The sequence below is a fragment of the Hyperolius riggenbachi genome, chromosome 4, assembly GCF_040937935.1.
Source record: "Hyperolius riggenbachi isolate aHypRig1 chromosome 4, aHypRig1.pri, whole genome shotgun sequence".
Lineage (NCBI taxonomy): Eukaryota > Metazoa > Chordata > Amphibia > Anura > Hyperoliidae > Hyperolius > Hyperolius riggenbachi.
Window position 1 is genome coordinate 455988517 of NC_090649.1, and position 23390 is coordinate 456011906.

The 23390-nt window shown below is 45.8% G+C and overlaps 1 protein-coding gene across 7 annotated transcripts in view; it reads right to left on the bottom strand.

The window, feature by feature from the left end:
• Window positions 1–23390, bottom strand: part of ALK (ALK receptor tyrosine kinase) — a 942963-nt gene that overhangs the window by 648090 nt on the left and 271483 nt on the right. For all 7 annotated transcript variants that reach the window (XM_068232762.1, XM_068232763.1, XM_068232765.1 and 4 more), the window contains one exon: window positions 997–1107. In XM_068232762.1, the coding sequence (XP_068088863.1) occupies window positions 997–1107 (111 nt within the window). The remainder of the gene's footprint in view (window positions 1–996; window positions 1108–23390) is intronic.

Genomic DNA, 23390 nt, shown 5'->3' on the forward strand with positions numbered 1-23390 from the left:
AGTTTTAGGTCTATAGGCAGGAAGGTTATTATTATTATTAATAATAATAATAATAATAATTAAGGTTAGTGTTAGGTGTATTGGTAGGAGCGTTAGTATTAGTTGTATAGGCAGGAGGGTCAGTGTTTGGTGTAGAAGTAGGAAGGTTAGTGTCAGGCGTATGGGTAGGAGCTTTAGTGTTAGGTGAACAGGCAGTAAGGTTAGTGTTAGGCATATTGGTTGAAATGTCAGATGTATAGGTAGAAAGGTTAGTGTCAGGCGTATCGGTAGGAGCGCTAGTGTTAGGTATATAAGTAGGAAGGTTTGTGGTAGGTGTATAGTCAGGAAGGTTAGTGTTAGGCATGTTGGCAGGAGGTTAGTGTTAGTAAGGTTAGTGTTAGGAATTGGCACTTCTTCTTTTGCTAGTATCTTCAAAAACCGAAAACACAACCTTATTAAAGGATTTACGAGGTGAACAAAATAAATATAGCTTTACTTACCCGGGGCTTCTTCCAGCCCCTAGAAGATATTTGTGTCTCTCACTGCAACTCCAGTCTTCTCCTGATTCCCGCTGACAGCCTCTGAAGAATCGGCGACCCTTGATGGGTCAGTGTCCTCTGCGCATGCGAGAACGCGCTCACGTCACCGGGAGCATACTACTCTTGCACAGTAGTACTGCACTGGCGCAGTGCGCTCCTGGTGACGTGAGCGCGTTTGTGCACGGGCGATCGGACAAGCCCACCCAGAACACGCCGTCCCTTCACAGGCTGCCAGCGGGACCCAGGAGACGTCCGGAGCTGCGGCGGGGGAAATAAATGACTTCTAGGGACTGGAAGACGCCCCAGGAAAGTAAAGCTACATTTATTTTGTTCACCTTCAAAATCCTGTCACTTTTCTATGTTTATCCAGACACTAATAACCAATTTCCTGTCTTAGCTACATAACCCCTTATTCTTTTTCGAACTGGAACTCTTTAGGAACTCATTTGCCCCTTGTAGGTCTGCTGGAGACACTCACCGTGTTTGGGTCTGGGGCCACTGTAGGAAAACACTTCTCTCATAATCCACGAGATATTCCAGGTGTAGAAGTTCAGCGGGTTATTAGACGAGGTCTTCACATAATGGAAACCTGAAAGCAAAACAGAGCACTCGTTAAAACGCATGCTTAAAAATTTTACTAAAACCTCCAACATTCTTCGAGAAAAGACCAGTCATGAGAATTCATCCAAGTATGCAAGTATGGAGCCGAGGACTCTAATAAAAGGATGCAGCACCAAGGGATATAGGGGTGGATTCTCAAGACTTTAAAGGGGGGTTGTAACATCCCAAAAGAAAAATTGCCAAAAAATAGTAATTGTTCCAAAAATATATGCAAAGTAAACCCTTTTTTCTAAAATAGGTTTTCTGTTTTTACATGGTCTGGGTGCTGTATGCAGTGACAGCATGATTGTGGGAATCCTTCTCAGAATGCAAATAACAGAAAGCTTCTCTCTACAGATAAGATAAGGACACTATGGCCAGAAGGTAATTGATCCCCCCTCCCCACTTGAAGAGTTTACATAGTGAAAAAGAGTTCATTTCTGTGCACGGCGCCGAAGCTGGTAACAGTAACAGTAACAGTACATAACAGTAATTCGGGGCTCCAGCGATAGCCAGACCCTGAATTACACCTCCCTCCAAGTTGCAACAACTCGGCGGGGAAATGGTATTTAACGCCGCTGGAGAGTGGCAGCACGAAGAGCCAACATTCGGCTCGCCTTGCCCCGAACTGCCCGGCACCGAAATAACAGGTACTCATAAGCCTGTTATCCAGGTGATGATTGCTGTGGGAGGGACAGTAAGTTTTGGTAGTAGGGAGGAAATATGAACCCTAAACTTGGTTGAAAAAAAGGGTAGAAGTGATGTCACTTTTTGGCTGCCTAGAGAAGCAGTAAAGATGAAAACCAGCAGAAATATTATTTTCTTTTTGTTTCATATTACATTTCTCCTACATCGGTCAGTGAACACTAAAAAACAACAGTATACCTTAGCTAAATAAGTAATTTCCCATTGGATTTTTTCAGCTAATATGGAGCCTCATGCCACTTTAACTGATGAAATATCTCCTGACTTATTTCTCACCTCAACAATTAAGTATTTTTTTCAGCATTTCCACCCCCAAAAAGTCAAAATAAATTGTTTTTGATTAACTTAGTTTTGATATTACTAAAGGTGCCCATACACTCGTCAGATTGGCAGCAGATAGATAAGAAATGCATCTGATGATCTATCTGATGCGTTTTAAGAACATTTTTTACCAGGATAGAATTCCAATAGATTTCAGTTTGAAATCTATTGGAATTCTATCTGATGGCATTTTTTTGCCATCAGATTTCCATTAAGGCCAATGCAAAATGATAAGCAATCTCATCAGATCGACCTAAATTTTCCATCCTGCCAGTTAGACAGAAATCCATCGAAATCGGCCATCGATCGGTCGATTGGCCAACCGATTTTCAATCGATCAATCGATCGATCGATCTGGATCGATCGGCCAGAAAATCGGCTCAGTGTACGGGCCCCTTTATTGTTCATAATTTTAATATATTTTTTTTGCTTGTTGGATGCTTAGTTTAACCACTTAGCAACCCTTGCCACGCTTATCTACGCCCCTTTAAAATCCACCTGGGGCACAGGGGCGTAGATAGGCATCTCCTGTTTGTTTTCCCGCTGTGAGCGTTCGCGTGCGCGATCGCGTGCACGCGAATGCGCGGTCGCGTGCACGCGGATTTGCGGTCGCGATCGGCACCCGCTGGTCAGCCAATCAAAGTGCTTACAAGTTTGAATGAGCACTGTCAAAGCCAATGGCAGTGCTCATTCATTCAGAATGTATGTAAACACTGAATCAGTCACTATGCTGTTACAGTTACTGAGATCACTCGTGAGAGGATCTCAGATAACTAATACAGCATTAGTGAGTGATCAGCATCAGTTAGGTTTTTTTTAAAATAAATTTTACCCCCATTAAGCCCATTAACCCTTGCCTCCCTAAAATGTTAAAATTGCTGTGGTTTTTAGGGGAAAAACCCTGTGGTAGAGAAGTGGTTAAAGGTTTTACAGATAAGGTACAAATCAGACAAAGAAGTGATCATTCATGAGATAAAACAGATAACGTGCGATCACTCATAAGAGAAGATGGATAAAGTGAGACAATACATGAATTAAGAGATAAAAAGTGATCATTACTGAGATAAAGCAAATTAGGAGGCATAATCCATGAGATAAGTGAGAGAAAGTGAGATTATCAAGGAGATAAGACAGATAATAAGTTGACTGACAAACTGTATCTCACAAATTACCTCTCCTTACTTACTGTATTTTTCTCTTTATTTAACTTTAATATTATATTTTGATATTATTTTTAGTATTTTATTTATTTTGCTTATTGAGGGCTAAAAAGGCTATATAAAATATGGTGTGCCCTAATGAAGGATATAATTTAAAAAAAAAATTAAACATAAAAAGTAGGTATGGTCAGAAATGCAGAAATTTGGATTCTGCAAAAACTCCAATTACCAAAAATGCAAATTGCTGATTCGACGGAAATCCGAATTTCCAATCCTAATTACCTGGGAAAGGATTTTTTTGTCATTTTTGTTAATGAAGTTGGGTATTCTTTTTTTTTTTTTTAAGTTTTTTTGCGGAATCCATTATAGTCAGAAGCATTGGACCAATCACAGGCTGCAGAATTTTTCTCACGCAGTACTCACAGGGGTGAAGGTCATCTTTTCAAAAGAGTCATCAAGCAATATTAACTACCCCCCCCAATCAACTTACCTGGGGCTTCCTCCAACCCCTTGCAGCTGACATGTCCCACACCGTAGCTCTGCTCTCAGCCGCAGGCTCCGGGTCCCCGCCGGTGCAGAGGGCGACCTCGAGGTTGTGCTCTACTGCACCTGCACGAGCGCCACTGTCAATCAAGTCCACGTCATCCGGACTGTACTGCGCAGGCTCAGTAGTTCTGCACCTGCACAGTACAGTCTGGCAGCAGCACTTGTGCAGGAGCAGTAAAGGACTCCTGGCAAGACACCGTACAGGGACCACGCGCCGGTGGCTGAGGGCGGAGCTGCGGCGTGGGACGTGTCAGCTGCAAGGGGCTGGAGGAAGCCCCCGGTAAGTAGACTGGGGGGTAGTTAATATTGCTTGATGACTCCTTTAAGCTGTTTGTTGGCTCTGCTGTGCTTACAGACTGGATTCCATGGCTTCTCCATGGTTAATATCCTTTCAATTACTGTATTTTTTTAACATTTAATACAGAGTCCAATGTATTGATATAGAATGGACAATAGTACTGTAACTTTTTAACATGGAGTCTCAAGCAGCCAGAAAGCACAGTCAGTGCCAGATAACACAGACTCAACTGTATTAACTTTCCCTGTGGCTACACAGGATTCCAAAAATGTTAAGAAAGAGTTGGAATCAATCTGTAAGGATCCGCTCTGCTGTCTGCACAGACAGACAGCTTTTTGACCATTTTGTAGGTCTGAGTGCTGCAGGTCTCTGGAAAAGAGACCTGTCTTCACTTTGCAAGTTTCAGAGTTGCTCTGCGGGTGAGAAATTTGCATATACATGTCATGCAAATTGCTTAGCTCCTTCCTTTGATGGCTCGCAGTATGAATACCTTTTGCTCCCAGAATTCCTTGCTGGTCATAGAGGTTTGTTCCTGCTAAACTCACCTGGAGTGTCAGCCATTGCTATCTTAGTGTAGTTCATTCTTGGGGAGTGCTCCTTGCATTCCTATTTAGTGCAGTCAGCTAGTGTATATTTGTACTGCCTATTCTGTCTTGTCTATCTGTTGCGATTATCTTGTCGCCAGCGGCGGTCGACAGGAAATCGTTCTGTCTGTTAGGATCGCACTTGCCCTAGCGGTAGTGGCGGTGGTTCCTTCTGTACTCTGTCTGGGAGTGTAGGCCAGAGCTGTGGTTGCTCCTGGTTACTCCTGTCTTGCGATTGTCTTGTCGCCAGCGGCGGTCGACAGGAAATCGTTCTGTCTGTCTGGATCGCATCCGCTCTAGTGGTAGTGGTTCCTTCTGTACTCTGGGAGTGTAGGCCAGAGCTGCGGTTGCTACTGGCTACTCCTTCTGTCTGTCTTGTCTGGTACGAACGCTTGCTGTAGGCTCGGTGAGGTAACCGTTTAGCAAGCGTTCGCGTTCTCTATTTCGTGTTTGTGTTACATTGGTTAGTTAGGGTGGCTCGCTTATCACTGGGCGCCTAAGGTGCGGTGATCGTGTCTTAAACGCGTTCGCTGTTGCGAATGAGTGCGGTGTTCGCGTTTAGATATCGTTTGTTATTTTCCTTGATGTTCTGATCATTGATATTTGCTGTGTCTTTCTTGCTACCTGTCATACTCACCGTTGGGGTCCTCCACGGAACTCTCGGGGGCGTCCTCTAGTGCGCACGCGCGGGGGCTCTCTGGTCCTTGTAGTCCCTCTTCCTGCACGGCGTTTGGCGCTGCGCGCAGTGCGCGTGCGCACAGCGTTGTGCGCGCTAATTTCGGCGCCAATGCACAGTATAAAAGCAGCACTGCCTCTAACTGCAGTGCTGCTCGTTCTGATCAGTTTGGTGAGCCCGTTGGTGAACAGTTGTTCCTGTTCTATTGTTATCCTGATTTGACCTCCTGTTGTGACCCCGGCTTGTGACCCCGACTACTCCTGATCTCCGCCTGCCCTGACCTTTGGCTTGTCTCCTGGATTATCCTTGTCTGCCGCCTGCCCTGACCTTTGGCTCGTCTCCTGGATTACCATTGTCTGCTGCCTGCCCTGACCCCTGGCTTGTGACCCCAACTACTGCTGATCTCTGTTTACCTGGACTTCCGGATCTTGTCTGACTACGCTTGCTCCACTATTAGTGTCTCTGTTCTCCCAACCACTTGCTGAGACGATCCCAGTAGTGACCTGGTAGGGCACTAGGCAGCTAAGTTCCACATTCCCCTCCTGGGAGTGTGGTCCTGCATCCCCCTCAAGGGGGTGTGGGTGAAGACCCGTGGTCACCTAGATTCCACTGCTGGGTAAAGTCTCTTCCATCGTGGGAGGGTCAACCGGGACTGAAGAGAATTACAGTCAGTCCCTAACAGTAACGAGAAGCCAAAGATGGACGCTGGTGGAGCTTGTTCGCCGGTGGAGATCCTGTACGACTTGGTTACCCAACTTCGAGTCTCCATGGAAGAAGTACAGAAGGGATACCAGGAGATCCGCGACCAACTACGCACCCCTGCTCCTGTCTTGGTTCCTCCGGCAGTTCCTGATCAAGCAGTGGTTCCTCCAGTTCATAACGAACCCGTTCCGGGCCCCGGAGAGGGAGCCGCAGCATTACTTCCAGAACCCAAGTTACCTTTACCGGAACGGTTTTCAGGGGACCGATCCAAATTCAGATGGTTCCAGAGTGCTTGCCGGCATCACTTTTCGCTTTTGCCTCGCACCTTTGCTAACGAGGAGATCAAAGTGGGAGCAGTTATCTCCCTCCTGCAAGGAGAACCCCAGGCGTGGGCCCTTCGCCTGGTAGAACAGCGGCACCCTGCCTTACTAACCCTCGACACCTTCTTTGAGACCATGTCTGAGGTCTTTGATGATCCAGGAAGAGCCGCGTCGGCTGAAAACGCGCTCCAAGCCCTGCGACAAGGAAGGAGACCTGTCGAGGACTATGTCTTGGACTTCCGTCGTTGGGAGGCAGACGTCGACTGGAATGACTCCGCTCTGAGCTTCCAGTTTCGCCAGGGTCTCTCAGAAGCCCTTAAAGATGAGCTAGCCAGGGTTGGGGTACCAGACACTCTAAAGGAGCTCATTCGTCTCTCTATCCAAATTGACAGAAGACTGAGGGAGAGACGAGCCGAACGCTCCGGTTCAGCCAGACCGGCCTGGAATCTACCTACTCCCAAGACCTCGTCTGCTCCGATACCTCCCGTGCCCGTAACTTCGGATGAGCCGGAGCCCATGCAGATTGGCCTTGCCCGACCGGCTATTTCACAAGAGGAAAGGCAACGTCGGAGATCATCCAACTTGTGTATGTACTGTGGGGCCTCCGGACATTTCCGCAACAACTGCCCAGTCAGACCACCTGGTGAGCCTGAATTAGTGGTGTGTGCTAGTGGTTTTCCTGTTCCTCCACTGGCTTCCTCTCATGTCCCGCATACTCTCTCCTTACAGGGCCCACACGGAGAGACCGCAACTATTGAGGCCATAGTGGATTCAGGAGCCTGCTCTTGCTTCCTGGATGTCCAACTGGCACAGCAACTACTCCTCCCGGTCCGCCGCAAGAGTCAACCATTATCCATTCAGTTGGCAGATGGATCTGCCATTTGCTCCGGTCCTATCGTCTCAGAGACACTACCACTCCTTGTTTCCATCCAGGGAGAACATCAAGAATACTTGAGTTTCGATCTTCTGCCTTCTCCATTATTTCCGGTCATCCTGGGGATGCCCTGGCTGAGAACTCACAACCCTAGTATTAATTGGGTTTCTCGTGAGGTGTCCTTCAATTCCAGCTACTGTCTTCGCTCTTGTTTCCCTCGAGCTGGGTCCTTGTTCTGTTTGGATTCACCCAAGAAGGACATTGTCCCAAGGGTCTATCACGACTTCCTAGATGTCTTCGACAAATCCAAGGCGGATGCTCTTCCACCACACCGCCCATATGACTGTCCGATCGACCTCCAGCCAGGTGCTCCTATCCCTTTCGGCAGAACCTATCCGTTATCAGAACCCGAGACCCAGATCCTCAAGGAGTACATAGAGGAGAATATCAAGAAGGGGTTCATCCGACCCTCTACATCACCCGCTGGAGCCGGGATTTTCTTTGTGGAAAAGAAGGATGGTTCCCTTCGTCCCTGCATCGATTATCGGGACCTGAACAAAATAACCGTTAAAAACCGATACCCCCTACCATTGATGCCTGATTTGTTTCAGCGACTTGGATCAGCCTGCATCTTTTCCAAGCTTGATTTGAGAGGGGCCTACAACCTGATCAGGATCCGCAAAGGAGATGAGTGGAAGACGGCTTTCCGTTCTCGTTTCGGACATTTCGAGTACCATGTGATGCCGTTTGGCCTGTGCAACGCTCCAGCCACGTTTCAACACTTCGTCAATGATATCTTCAGGGATTATATTGACAACTTTATGGTGGTCTATCTAGATGACATCCTCATCTTCTCACCTTCTCAGGAGGTCCATCATAGTCATGTAAAACGGGTTTTGGCCCGTCTCCGAACCCATGGACTTTACGCTAAACCACGAAAAGTGCGAGTTTCATAAGACGAACATCCAGTTTCTAGGTCTAAAGATTTCCCCGGAAGGAGTAGAGATGGATCCCCAGAAGGTCTCGGCAATCCTTGACTGGCCGGTACCTGCTGATAGGAGGGCCATACAGCGTTTCATTGGATTCGCCAACTTTTATAGACGTTTTATCAAGAATTTCTCACGGATTGTAGCACCCATCACTCAGTTGACCAGCACCCGTCAGTCGTTCCGCTGGACTCCAGAAGCCCAGTCAGCTTTCGAAAAATTAAAATCATGCTTCACTTCAGCACCCATCCTTCAACACCCCGATCCCACCAAAGCCTTCGTCTTGGAGGGAGACGCCTCCGAAGTTGCTATTGGAGCAATCCTCTCCCAACGCTTCGGTCCTAAGGCGGTACTCCACCCGGTTGCCTTCTTCTCCCGGAAATTGAATCCCTCAGAAAGGAATTATGACGTGGCGGATCGGGAACTCTTGGCCATCAAGGCAGCTCTGGAGGAGTGGCGATACCTTCTTGAGGGTGCTGAACATCCTATACTGGTACTGACCGACCATAAAAACCTAGAGTACCTCAGGACGGCTAAGAGACTCCGACCACGTCAGGCTAGATGGTCACTCTTCTTCTCCAGGTTTACCTTCCACTTGACCTACCGTCCCGGATCCAAAAATATAAAGCCAGACGCATTGTCCCGCATGTACCAATCCGAGTCAGGCTCTGAGGCATCACCTGAAAACATCCTGTCTCCTCAGCATTTCCTGCTCCTGCATTCCAACCTGATGGATTCTATCAGACAAGCATCTGCGAGCCTGAGCTCGCCCCCGGATTTTCCACTTAAAGATGGTCTCTACTTGTTTCAAGGGAAGATCTTTGTACCCTCCGAGACTCGCTTGTCTGTCCTGCAGGCTTGCCATGATAACCAATTGGCTGGGCACTTTGGGGTTCATAAGACGCAAGACCTGGTACAGAGAAATTTTTGGTGGCCTGAACTATCTCAGGACTGCAAGTCATACGTGGCCTCCTGTGAAGTCTGTGCCCGTTCCAAGACCACTCGGGGCCGACCATGGGGTCTGCTAAAACCTCTTCCGGTGCCAACACACCCCTGGAGAGCCATCGCAATGGATTTCGTGGTGGATCTGCCACCTTCGGAGGGGTTTACGACTATAGTAGTCGTTATTGACCGTTTTTCCAAAATGGCTCACTTCTTGCCGTTCAAACACGTTCCGTCTGCTGCAGAGACAGCTCAAGCCTTCGTGAGGGAGATTGTCAGACTCCACGGGGTACCTGAAGACATCGTATCTGACCGGGGCACCCAGTTCACTTCCAAGTTCTGGCAAGAACTCTGTAGGGGTCTGGGAATTAGGGTCTCCCTTTCTTCAGGTTACCATCCACAATCCAATGGACAAACTGAAAGGACCAACCAGACCCTGGAACAGTATATAAGGTGTTTTACCTCAGCCTCTCAGGACGATTGGTACCCATTGCTGGCCACGGCAGAATTTGCATACAATAATTCTATCCATACCTCTACTCAGCAGTCACCGTTCTTCATCAACTACGGCTTTCATCCTTCATTCCTACCTGATGTGAATTTTACTTCTGTCTGTCCCGGAGCCCAAGAGAGGATTTCTGCCATTAAGGACAATATTAACACTGTCCATGATACCTTAAAACAGGCCCAGGAGAAGGGGAAAAGATTTGCTGACCGTCGACGGAAAGAGAGTCCAGTCTTTGCCCCTGGAGACCTGGTCTGGCTCTCCACCGCGAACCTTAAGCTGCGTTGTGCCTCCAAGAAGCTAGCGCCCAAGTACATTGGGCCTTTCCCGGTATCCAAGCAAATCAATCCAGTAGCGTTCAAACTCACTTTGCCTACTTCACTCCGGGTGCATCCCGTGTTCCATGTCTCCAGTTTGAAGAAGGTGACTCCAAACAGCTTTCCAGGCCGCTCCTCGGATCCACCACAACCAGTGGTGATTGACGGTATGGAAGAATTTGAGGTGGAGAAGATACTGGACAGCAGAAGAATTAGACGGTCGCTTCAGTATCTCATCAAATGGAGGGGATTTGGCCTGGAGGAAAACTCATGGGAACCTGCCCAAAATGTACATGCCCCTAAGTTGGTTAAACAATTCCACCAGAGATTCCCTGGCAAACCGGGCCCTGGGGGCACCCGGAGGTTGCCCCTGGGAGGGGGGCAATGTCATACTCACCGTCGGGGTCCTCCACGGAACTCTCGGGGGCGTCCTCTAGTGCGCACGCGCGGGGGCTCTCTGGTCCTTGTAGTCCCTCTTCCTGCACGGCGTTTGGCGCTGCGCGCAGTGCGCGTGCGCACAGCGTTGTGCGCGCGCGTCTGCGCGCGCATGGTTATGCGTGCGCACGCATGCGCAAACGGGTGCGCGCGCTAATTTCGGCGCCAATGCACAGTATAAAAGCAGCACTGCCTCTAACTGCAGTGCTGCTCGTTCTGATCAGTTTGGTGAGCCCGTTGGTGAACCGTTGTTCCTGTTCTATTGTTATCCTGATTTGACCTCCTGTTGTGACCCCGGCTTGTGACCCCGACTACTCCTGATCTCCGCCTGCCCTGACCTTTGGCTTGTCTCCTGGATTATCCTTGTCTGCCGCCTGCCCTGACCTTTGGCTCGTCTCCTGGATTACCATTGTCTGCTGCCTGCCCTGACCCCTGGCTTGTGACCCCAACTACTGCTGATCTCTGTTTACCTGGACTTCCGGATCTTGTCTGACTACGCTTGCTCCACTATTACTGTCTCTGTTCTCCCAACCACTTGCTGAGACGATCCCAGTAGTGACCTGGTAGGGCACTAGGCAGCTAAGTTCCACATTCCCCTCCTGGGAGTGTGGTCCTGCATCCCCCTCAAGGGGGTGTGGGTGAAGACCCGTGGTCACCTAGATTCCACTGCTGGGTAAAGTCTCTTCCATCGTGGGAGGGTCAACCGGGACTGAAGAGAATTACAGTCAGTCCCTAACACTACCCTTGTGCTCTGTCTTACTCAGTCTTGTGTCACTATTGGCAATCGCCATTCTTGCAATTGCGTTCCCGCTTTGTTTCTGCTGTTGTGTGTTCACCGTCGCCGGGTGGCGACTAGATTGGGGGACACACATACATTCTGTCTCTGTGCTCTCTTTAAGTGCTATCTTGCCCTGCATTGCTTCAATTCATACAATTCCCATCTGTCATCTGTGGCAGTGCAGAGGCTGTGTTCGTTAGCACTCCACAGCTCCATCTGCCGGTGGGAATTTCCCTCTACAGGTGCATAGCACCATAGCTGGGTTCTGTCAGATTATACACTTGTAGAGGATTTCCGCAGTGTCAGCGCGCATTCTGTGCGCTGACCACGGAGATAATTCCACATTCGTTACAGTATGACCAGCCAAACCGAATTTCCGATTTGTACGATTTTGTCGAATATGGTTCTTGTACCTTTAAGAGGTTCAAAAAACTAAACTCTGAAACCAAGGAGGACTTCCTGTCTGAATGTGTAAGATTTTTTTCTGAATCCTACATTTCAAATTACTGATTCGTCCACGTGGACTCCCATGCAAAACCATTCAGTGTGATGATGAATGCAGTGACAGCTCCCTTGTATCTAGACGGCAGTCACTTATAGCGGCTAAGTTTAAACGTAAAAAGTCTAGAAAGGCTTCTCAGCTGAAAAATCCGTTGCCCATAGCAACTACAAATAAAGAAATTATTTCTGTAAAGTCTGAAAGGTGGAACACACCTGAATGTGATAAATCCAGAGAGACTTCTCAGTCTCAGGTTTTATTACCCCAAGCAAAAGCATATGTGGATCCTATGATAGGCAGAATTATTCACTATATTAAAGGAGTAAGAAAATCTAGGCATGTTCCTGATCCCAATCCGTATGAGTGTTACCTTGATACAGGGTTATTTGAGCCTCCATTTGCTTCATGGGAGATTGGGGCTTTGATTGAGGAGTTCAAGATTGATTGGAAAGCGTTTTGCGATTTTTACATCGCAGAAAGCGAAGAGACTCTTAATGTTTGTATTCATTCTGTGTATACTTTGATTGAATCTGATTAGTGTGACGAGTGTTTTGTGGATCCGATGATTTGTGTGTGGCAGACGATTTTGGATGAATTGCACACACACCAACCAATTGACTCCAATAAAGAGACACAGTTATCGGATGATTGTTCCTGCCTTTCTGGGGTAAAGCAAGTGAGTTTAGACACTGTGCGATCTGAAATGAATGGACGTACTACTGTTGTTGAAACCAGTGTGAATTCTGAAAGATTCTTTCCTGCTTGTGTGGAGTTTGAATCTGTGCGATCTAATGCCTGTTTCTCAGGCGTTCCTGCAGATTATGATCAACATGAATGTGTCAAAGATATGTAGGATCCCTTGTCATTTGAAAACAGATCTTTTTCTCCCAGTAATTCTTTAAGATGTTCCATCTATGATCCTGCTATGGGGAAAATTCCTAAACTATGCAGTCTCAAGAGTAATGTTAATATGACTAATAAAGTTTCTCCTGTTGATGTCACAACTTCTTCTGCAAATAAATCTATGTCTCACTCTGTTCACACCTGTAAAGGCACGTTGCCTGATGACAGTTTTTCCAGTGTTTCTGTCCTGAACACTTTGCAGTCTGGTCCACAGATTGCGGAGGCTTGCGCTTTGGAAGCGTCAGTTTCACAACCTAAAGCGATCTTAGATTCGCAAACTTTGCGTTCTGACTGCTCGGATTCGAAATTGTTAGCCGAGCCTAAGGGTGTGACAGCGCTTTGGTTTTGCGAATCTGATACTGAGGGATCTTTGCGTTGTCCAGAGAAGGTTATTGTGAGCCTGCCCTGTACCATGAATGAAACCATGATGTCCACTCGCACTGACATTTGTGAGTCCCTTTCTTGCTCTGAAGATAGTATTGACTCTCCACCCTATACTCTGGATGAGTCAATATTGCCTTGCATAAAATCTCCTGCAGTGACTCTAGAGGCTCGTCTAGGTATTGTTACTATTCTCACCTGTTTTTCTGCTATTTTTGAATTGCAGTCTAGTTTGACTGCTATGCAGAATTCTGCGTGCAGTGAGATTAGAGTCAGGGGAGTCAGTGTGTGTTCCAGTAGATATTCCTGTGCATCCTGTTCATGAAGATGAAACTCAGTCTCAGCGGATTGTAGAACCATCCCTGGGACATTTGCTCTGTCCGCAAAATGTATTTGATGTTTTGCCCTGTAACATGGATAGTTCAGATTCCTTGCTTTCTTTGTCAGAAAACTTGGGAAACGATGCTCCTGAGCTTTTGTTTGATGTTCTGGAAGTCTCTGAGTTCCTCCCAAAGGGTGCAGAACTTTTAGGAGGTGCCTCCTGCCCCGCAGGGCCGTCTGAGGTATTGTTCACTTCAGTAGGCATCGCTGCTATACTGACTACTTTTGCAGCTCTTGTGGAGCTTCAGTCATGTGTAGTCAATGATGAGTTTTGGTTAAATACCATTACAGTCACAGAGATTTCTAAGTCTGAGTCCAAGTCTTCTTTTGAAAGTCCAGTACTTGTGACCACTACTCGTGATGATTCTCTGCCCGGTACTGGTTTTGGTCTTGTCGTGATGGACTCTGAGGTTGGCAGTTCCCCGACATGTCCTGAGGTTTCTCTTGTGCTAGTGTACCCCGATGCGCTCTGTGACCCAGAAAGCCCAAGTGTGTCTCGGTTACCAGCATGCCCAGATGCTTCCTCGGCGGAGACATGTTCTGATATTGCCTGCCTGCATGCCCAGAAGTGGTCCCTGAAAGCCCTGATCTTGAAGGTTGTCCTGGCAATCCTGAATCCGGAATGGTCATAGGTTCCATAGGGGTTCTTGGTAGTTCTCCATGTGAGCCTGGTGAGCGTTCTGGCCTCTTGGGATCTTTGCAGAGCTTCAAAGTGTTCTGGGAGATTATGGGAGAAATTGTTCTTAGTGCCCTTGATGGGATAAACAGTGGCTTCTCTGTTGAAAGGGACACTTCGAATAGGTATTGTGGCAGGTTTGATATTTTTGGACGCTCCCTGGAAGGTGGTGGGTATTGCTTGGAGGGTGTGGATGGGTTCTTCCCTGGCATTCACAGTTCTGATGGGTGTTACGCTGAGACCTGTAGTACTGATGGGCATGTTTCGGTGGCATCTGCTTCCGACGAGGTCGGTTTCGGGAGGATTGACTCTGGAATTGGCCCTTGTCGGGCTGACCCGACCTTCACGATTGTTCAGTCGTATTTTTTTATTTAAATATCACTTTTGAGAGACGTCTGGAAGCCGTCTCTAGAGGGGGGGGGGGGGGGGGGAGGTACTGTAATGATCCGCTCTGCTGTCTGCACAGACAGACAGCTTTTTGACCATTTTGTAGGTCTGAGTGCTGTAGGTCTCTGGAAAATTCCTTGCTGGTCATATAGGTTTGTTCCTGCTAAACTCACCTGGGGTGTCAGCCATTGCTATCTTAGTGTAGTTAATTCTTGGGGAGTGCTCCTTGCATTCCTATTTAGTGCAGTCAGCTAGTGTATATTTGTACTGCCTATTCTGTCTCGTCTATCTGTTGCGATTATCTTGTCGCCAGCGGCGGTCAACAGGAAATCGTTCTGTCTGTCTGGATCGCATCCGCTCTAGCGGTAGTGGCGGTGGTTCCTTCTGTACTCTGTCTGGGAGGGTAGGCCAGAGCTGCGGTTGCTACTGGCTACTCCTGTCTGTCTTGTCTGGTACGAACGCTTGCTGTAGGCTCGGTGAGGTAACCGTTTAGCAGGCGTTCGCGTTCTCTATTTCGTGTTTGTGTTACATTGGTTAGTTAGGGTGGCACACTTATCACTGGGCGCCTAACGCGCGGTGATCGTGTCTTAAACGCGTTCGCTGTTGCAAATGAGTGCGGTGTTCGCGTTTAGCTAGCATTTGTTATTTTCCTTGATGTTCTGATCATTGGTATTTGCTGTGTCTTTCTTGCTACCCTTGTGCTCTGTCTTACTCAGTCTTGTGTCAATATTGGCAATCGCCATTCTTGCGATTGCGCTCCCGCTTTGTTTCCACTGTTGTGTGTTCACCGTCGCCGGGTGGCGACTAGATTGGGGGACACACATACATTCTGTCTCTGTGCTCTCTCTCTATCCTATATCTTGTCCTGCATTGCTTCAATTCATACAATTCCCATCTGGCATCTGTGTCAGTGCAGAGGCTGTGTTCGTCTGCACTCCACAGCTCCATCTGCCGGTGGGAATTTCCCTCTACAGGTGCATAGCACCATAGCTGGGTTCTGTCAGATTATAGGCTTGTGGAGGATTTCCGCAGTGTCAGCGTGCATTCTGTGCACTGACCACGGAGATAATTCCACATTCGTTACACTCTCCACGTTTCACAGATCTACAGTCTGCTTCGAAAGGAGATTTAAGCAAATCTCAAACCAAATTGTCCAAAACTGATTAAAAAAAAATACCCAAATCCACATGTAAAACTAATTACCAAATATTCTCTCTTTGATAAAACCAGTCTTAAAACATACCTCAATGGTGCTTATCTTTAAAAGTTATCTTAAAAGAAGATCTGTGGTGAATTTACAGCACATTAAAATAAACATATTACTGTTTCCCCCATTATTCCCCCTCTTCATTTCTCCTATTTCTACTGAAATGGCATTAGTCTGAGTAATGAATGATCTACTTAATGCAAGGGACAAGGGTTATTGCTCAATTCTGATTCTTCTTGACTTGTCTGCAGCATTTGATACTGTGGATTATGGAATACTAATCCAGTGACTGAAGAATTGCTGTGGCCTAAGGGGTACTGTTCTTAGCTGGTTTCAGACCTTCCTATCTGGCAGGACACAGCAAGTATGTCTGGGCACACACTACTCTAATCCAGTGCCACAGGGTTCTGTACTATCACCATCACTCTTTGCAGTCTACATGCTCCCACTGGGCAAAATAATCCAAAACTATGGCCTAGGATACCATTGTTATGCAGATGACACACAACTGTATCTGTCCTTCAAGCCTGGCTCCCAAGACCCATCAGCATCCATAAATGCGTGTCTAGTGGATTTACATAATTGGATGAACACCAGCTGTCATGAACTCTGACAACACAGAGGTGTTGGTGGTAGGTGGTCCACACATGATGGATAAAGTTCAAAACGCTCACCACCTTAAACTAGCAATTGGGGGAAATACCGTACAGTATAAAGACTCTGTGCAAAACCTTGGGGTGATCCTGGATGGAAATCTAAAACTCAGACAGCAAGCATCAGCTATCGTCAAGTCTTCCATCTAAGAAATATAGCGAGAATCAAACACCTTATCCCAGCTGAAGACCTACCTGCCCTGGTTCATGCATTTGTATCCTCCCACCTAGACTACTGCAATGCCCTGTTCATCGGATCTACAGATAAGGTTCTGCACCCCTTACAGCTAGTACAGAATGCTGCAGCCAGACTCCTATCCTAGCCAATGCCCACCGCAGCTCACACATCACCCCAATACTGCAAACTCTTCACTGGTTGCCAGTAAAATGGAGAATCAATTTTAAGATCTGCCTGCTGACATTCAAGGCTCTAAACCACATGGGACCCAAATACATAGCGGATCTATTGGAACTTTATGCCCCTCGACGCACCCTCCGCTCTGCCAACAAGATGAAGCTGGTTATTCCCAGGACACACTTAAAGTGGACCCAAATTAAAAATACAAGATTTCAGAAATAAAATCTATTTTCTAAATTATAATAATAAATAGCAGCCTTTTTTCAACTGCATGATGACAAATCTAAAATATTTTACATTTATTGGAGGAACCCCTCCCTTCCTTTCATATTGCCGGGACAGAATCCGGCAAAATGCTGGAGTAGGAGGTGTCCGGCACAGGAGGAAATGCTAATGGCTGCCACCTGTATAACCCTAGTAATGAAAAGAGAAGGGTGAAAAGCATGCACTGAAATGCTCATAGGCTTGCAGGAGTGTTTATTTATCTTTGTATGTGTCAGAGTGGTGCAATGAAATATTTTTAATTAAAAAAAAATGTTTGGTTTGGGTCTGCTTTAACACTTGGTGCTCGGGCCTTTTCCTATGCAGCCCCTACTCTATGGAACTCACTTCCACAATCAGTACGAAAGGCTCCTTCTCTGGACAGTTTTAAAAAAAGGCTAAAAACTCACCTCTTTTCCCTAGCCTTTGAGACTGCATAATGCAGGGTCACAGCGCTTTGAGTCCCCAGGGAGAAAAGCGCTATAAAATATTATTATTATTGTTATTTTCACCGCTCCCCACTGCCAATAAATAACAATTCATAAAATATAATTTTTAAACCTTTGGGCAAGATGGCTGCAATGTGAAGTGCTTCCGGGTCAGTACACAGTCTCTCTGTACTGCTGTGAGCTGAGCTGAAGCCACAGGAGGCAGATCTCCCTCCCCCTGCTGCCTGGAGCTTGCAGAAACGTCAGGGATGACTCATCAGATGAGGTGCAGCAGGGGGAGGGAGAGGCAGAGAGCAAGGAGGAACAGCTGCTGTATTGTCTGCCTCTTCCTGCAGCACAATATTCCTCTAACTAGATGAATAATTAGAAAGAAGCAGGAGAGAGACAGCACAGCTGTTTCCACAGGAGACAGGGGGAAAAAAAATTAGTACTTGTGAAAGGAACAGATCTATTCATTTAAATTGCATTTTGAAAAAAGGTCTACAGAACCCCTTTAAGGTGGCCATTAATGATCCAATCTTTTTCATCCATTTTTACCAAATCTATGTAGTATAAGGGTAAATTGAGTGAATATATTAAATGAGGCAGTACCTTTTATTACATAGAAAAGGTAAGATTGGATGAAAAAGATTGGACCATTAGTGGCCACCATTATAGAAACAGCAGGAGGCAGAACAAACACCTCTGTCAAACTGCAGACAAAAACCAACATAAGATCCCTTCCAGGTTTCACAGCTGCAGATGGTGGAGATGAGTGAGCATGAGTGTTTATGCTCGCTCTACACCTCCTGCTCCAGCCGTCCTGGACCCAGCCCCAGCTACACAACAGAGAGCCTGGCAGTGAAGCTCATAGTTTGGGGGAAATAGGACTTTCGGCTGCTAATAGGAGTGGTCGGGTAAGTGGAGAGCCAACCAGATTACCCCTGAGTAATCACCTCAAGGGGACACTTGCTGGTGCCGATGCCGGTAACCCTTTAACAGCTTTGATGAGATAGACCTTTGCAATGCTTGTCAGGAAAGATTACAGTCAGAGTAGCTCTTAGTTATATTTTATATAACATGTCCTCGCTATCTAAACTATTTAGTAACTGCATACCATAAAATATTACCTTTCAACGTCAGACTGAAGGGGCTATACACATGCAATAAACTTGCTGGAAACCATGGCAACTGTGCACTGTTGGGTGCAAAACACTTCACGGATTTCACATCTGTCCCTTTGTGTCAAGAGTGACAATGCCAGTCCAAAATTCCAGGTAAAATCCAAACCTTAACATCAAACTTATAAAAAAAGATATCTGCCTCACCTAACTCTGGAATCTTTCCCCCGTAGAGTGGAATTTTTCATTATTTCTTTCTCCCTTTGACCTCTATTCAATTCACAGTTTTCTTCTAATTTATATTTTCATACTTTGGCGTACTTTGGCCTCAATTCACGGAGCTTTATCAAACACTTTATCAAACATTTGATAATTTACCTCATGGGTAAAATCTAATTTTGAATTCACCAAGATGTTATAGATTTATTGAACGTTTTGTCGATAAAACATTTGATAAATCTATAACACCTTAGTGAAATCAAAATTAGATTATACCCATGAGGTAAATTATCAAATGTTTGATAAAGCTCCGTGAATTGAGGCATTAGTCAGAACTATAGAAATTTTCTAGCTCGCTGGTGGCTTAAAAGGCATTTTATTGATGGACACTTTTCAGAAACATGGAATTTGGGTGCCGCCATAGAAGCCTATAATAATGTCGGGTTCTGCGGGAAATTTGGGTGCCCGAGGTGCCCGATTAAATAGCATGCTCGGGCTGCCCACTAAGCAAATTGTGGCTACAATAGAGGATGTTTGTGCCCAAATTTCTCGTAGTCATTGATATTAGTATGGGTGCCTATTTTGCATCGGGGGTTGCGTCGGGAAGGGGGGATGGGGGAGGGGGGGGGGCAGTTAAGGTTAGCAGCAGGTGGGTGGGCCCTTAAAGAGAACCCGAGGCGGTTCCTTGGGGGGCAGATGGGACACAGAAGCATGTTCTCTGCCTCATGACACGCCTCTGTGTCCCCACATCGCTGCTCTCTGACCCCCCCCCACCGTCGTCTTATAGCCCCCCGTGATAAGCGACATTATTTGTCGCCATCTTGGAGGTTAACACAGGGGAGAGGGATTCCCTGTTCAGACTGCCCACCAGGGGCGTCCCTACAAGCTTTTCTGAGCTGCCATTGGGCAACTCTCTCTCCCTGGCCACGCCCCCTGCCACTACCCCAACTCCCTGCACGCTGTGAATGAGAGACACAATCTCTCCTTCCAGCATCGTGAGGTCACAAAAGTGAAAGTGGGCCAGTGCAGCCTACAGGAGCAGCAGAGGGCGGTGCTTTTGGCGGCTACCTGCTCCGCCCAGCCCCCCGGATCAGGTAGCATTATTTTTTTTTATATTTTATGAGCCCACGCTCTTTAAGGTTAGGCATCCGTGTGCGTGAGTGTTTTTTTAAACGTATTTATGTATTTATTTCTTCTGGATTTTTTTTTCAGATCAAAAGACTGAAGCGCTCTGCAAAAGCGCTTACAAAAACGCCCACAAAGACGAGCGAACGCTCAGAAAATCGCCCGAAAAAAAGCCCACCATGGATAGACACGCAAGCCGAATGCAATGTCAACAAGGTCTTACTGATATATTACTATACTAGCTGGACGCCCGGCGTTGCCCGGGTATGTATTTGGCTAGTGTTGGCTCTAACCCACTTTTCCTAACCCTAACACACAATTACTTAATGACCAAGTATGTGAGCTTTGCGGTCTTTGGCATCAATAATTTGCAATGAAATAAAATTAATCTGATTGGATGTGGCTCCACCCCTTTTCTGAATTTGAACCCCAATCACCCGATGGCCAACTGTACCAGGTACAGGTGATTAACAGTGCAAGAATGGCAGCAATTAAATATTCCCCTTAAAAATCAATAGGTGGATTTTGATTGGCTTTTATAGGCTCCACCCACTTTTCTGAATATTAATCCCAGTCACCCAGTGACCAACTGTGCAAAGTTTGAGAACCCTACCATTAACAGTGTAAGAATGGCTGCAGTTTACATTTGCGCAATGACATTTGTATTTTTCTCCACCCACTTATTTCCTAACATTGTTCAGGTATGTATTTGGCTGGTGTTGGCTCCGCCTACTATTTGTAACCGTAACACACAATTACTCAATAACCAAGTTTTTGAGCTTTGCGGTCTTTGGCATCAATAATTTGCATTGAGATTAAACAAATCTGATTGGCTGTTTGTGGCTCCACCCCTTTGTCTGAATTTGAACCCCAGTCACCCAATTACCAACTGTACCAGGTTTAAGGCTTGTGCCATTAACAGTGCAAGAATGGTAGCAATTACATATTCCTCTTGAAAATCAATAGGTGAATTTTGATTATCTTTTGTAGGCTCCACCCACTTCTCTGAATATTAATCCCAGTCACCCAGTGACCAATTGTGCAAAGTTTGAGAACCCTACCATTAACAGTGTATGAATTTCTGCAGTTTACATTTTCTCAGTGAAATTTGCATTTGTCTCCGCCTACTGATGACCCGGCATTGCCCGATTACGTATTTTGCAGGTGCTCGCTGCGCCCACTTTTCCTAACCCTAACACACAATCAATTACTCAATTACCAAGTTTGTGAGCTTTGTGGTCTTTGGCATCAATAACCTGCATTAAAATGAAACAAATCATATTGGCTGTTTGTGGCTCCACCCCCTTTTATGAATTTAAACCGCAGTCACCCAATCATCAACTGTACCAGGTTTGAGGCTTGTGCCATTAACAGTACAAGAATGGCAGCAATGAAATATTCCCCTGAAAAATCAATAGGTAATTTTTGATTGCCTTTTGTAGGCTCCACCCACTTTTCGGAATATTAACCCCAGTCACCCAGTAACCAACTGTGCAAAGTTTGAGAACCCTACCATTAACAGTGTAAGAATGGCTGCTGTTTACATTTTCCCAGCAAAATTTGTATTTGTCTCCGCCCACTTATGACCTGGCGTTGCCCGCTTATGTATTTGGCTGGTGTTGGCTGTGCCCACTTTTCTAACCCTAACGCACAATTAATCAATTACCCAATTACCAAGTTTGTGAGCTTTGCGGTGTTTGGCATCAATAATTTGCATTGGAATGAAACAAATCTAATTGGCTGTTTGTGGCTCCACCCCCTTTCTGAAATGAAACCCCAGTCACCCAATGATCAACCGTACCAGGTTTGAGGCTTGTGCCATCAACAGTGCGAGAATGGCAGCAATGTAAATATTTCCCTTGAAAATCAATAAGTTAATTTTGATTGGCTTTTATAGACTCCACCCACCTTTCTGAATATTAATCCCAGTCACCCAGCGACCAACTGTGCAAAGTTTGAGAACCCTGCCATTAACAGTGTAAGAATGGCTGCAGTTTACATTTTCCTGTGAAATTTGAATTTGTCTCCGCCCCCTTTTTTGTTATGGGAATAAAAAGTATCCTATACTTTATTCCAGGTAATGTGCTATGTGTGTGCCAAATTTCATTCAAATCCGTTCAGCCATTTTTGCGTGATCGAGTAACAAACATCTAAATATCCAAACTTTCCCATTTATTATATTAGTAGGATGCACTGTAACCTAGTAGAATATCGATAAATTTACAGATATTCTACTAGTGCCTATTTCGGGCGTTTCACCTACTTTTTGGTACTTCTTTAATTGCAGAGTGCTGAAAAGTTATTTTAAAGAGACGATGAAAAATGATCTCCTAGGAGAAAACTCAGGAGTAAAAGTGAATTGAATAAGAGTTTTTTCCTAGGAGATCATTTTCAACTTCTTTTTTAAGTACTAGTAACTTTTCACCACTTTTCAATTCGAAAAAGTAACAAAAAGTTGAGTATTTTCTGGCTTGCTGGTGGTTTTAAATGACATTTAATTGACAAGAAGTGGAAATATCACCTAGTAGAAAACGTAGCAGAAAATGTAATTCCATATTTGTGTCAGTGGTTCAGGAAGTAACATCCTTTTCTGCCACTGCAGTGTGTCTAGTTCTTACTACTACAGCTGCTAAAACTCATTTATTACAGAGAAGCGGACTGAAAAACTCTGTAGGTACCATACAGCATATGAAGGATGCTTATATCTCACAGTTGGAGAGATCACTCCTATGTCCACAGTGGGCGTCAGCAATACTACACAGCTATTTCTGTGAACACATGCAGAGCTCCTGAGCGTCTGCGAGATAATGACAGAAACAATGGTATACCATTGTCAATCAGCTTGATAACATACTGGAAATATATAAAGATACCTAATCTGGTAGGATTGTTTTTTTTTTTTTTTTTTTCATTTCTTAGAGAAGTTGAAGCCAGATTTTAAGCCACACAGCACCAAAGGGATAAGTAGCAGTCACGTTATCTACTACAGTAGAGTCTCTGTACAGTCATCTCCAGAGGACCACTGGGAAAAGTAGTTTACTACACTGTATCAGAAATTGTCACACTCAAGCACATAATGTATACCGTCGTACTATATCTTAATTAAAATTAATGATAAAAACTAGCATTTTTGCCTGGTTAGAGTAGGACTCGCCAGATCAGGGACACTTTGGCGCAGTTGGTGAGCTTAAACGCGTTAAAGCCTAACCAAGAGCCCCTGTCACTGTTTTCCTGTTGTGTGCTGCAGCACCCTCTGTATTTTTTATATTTCTTATGGAGATTGGGGTTCTCCAGTGCTGCGTGCATGCTTTGCATAGTATTGCATAAAATTTGGTTTGTGCTGCTCATCCCTTGGCTTATGTTATTTTCCCCTGTGGGCGTGCATAACCACACCCATCTCTAGCACAGGTAAGCATATAAATGAGCGGTGCTCATAGTTCAGTTAGTAGCTAGTAGAAGGTGAGGCGTTTTTAATTTCATTTCTCCCATTTAGCTGACACCTGGGCTTTTGGCATGGTTCCCAC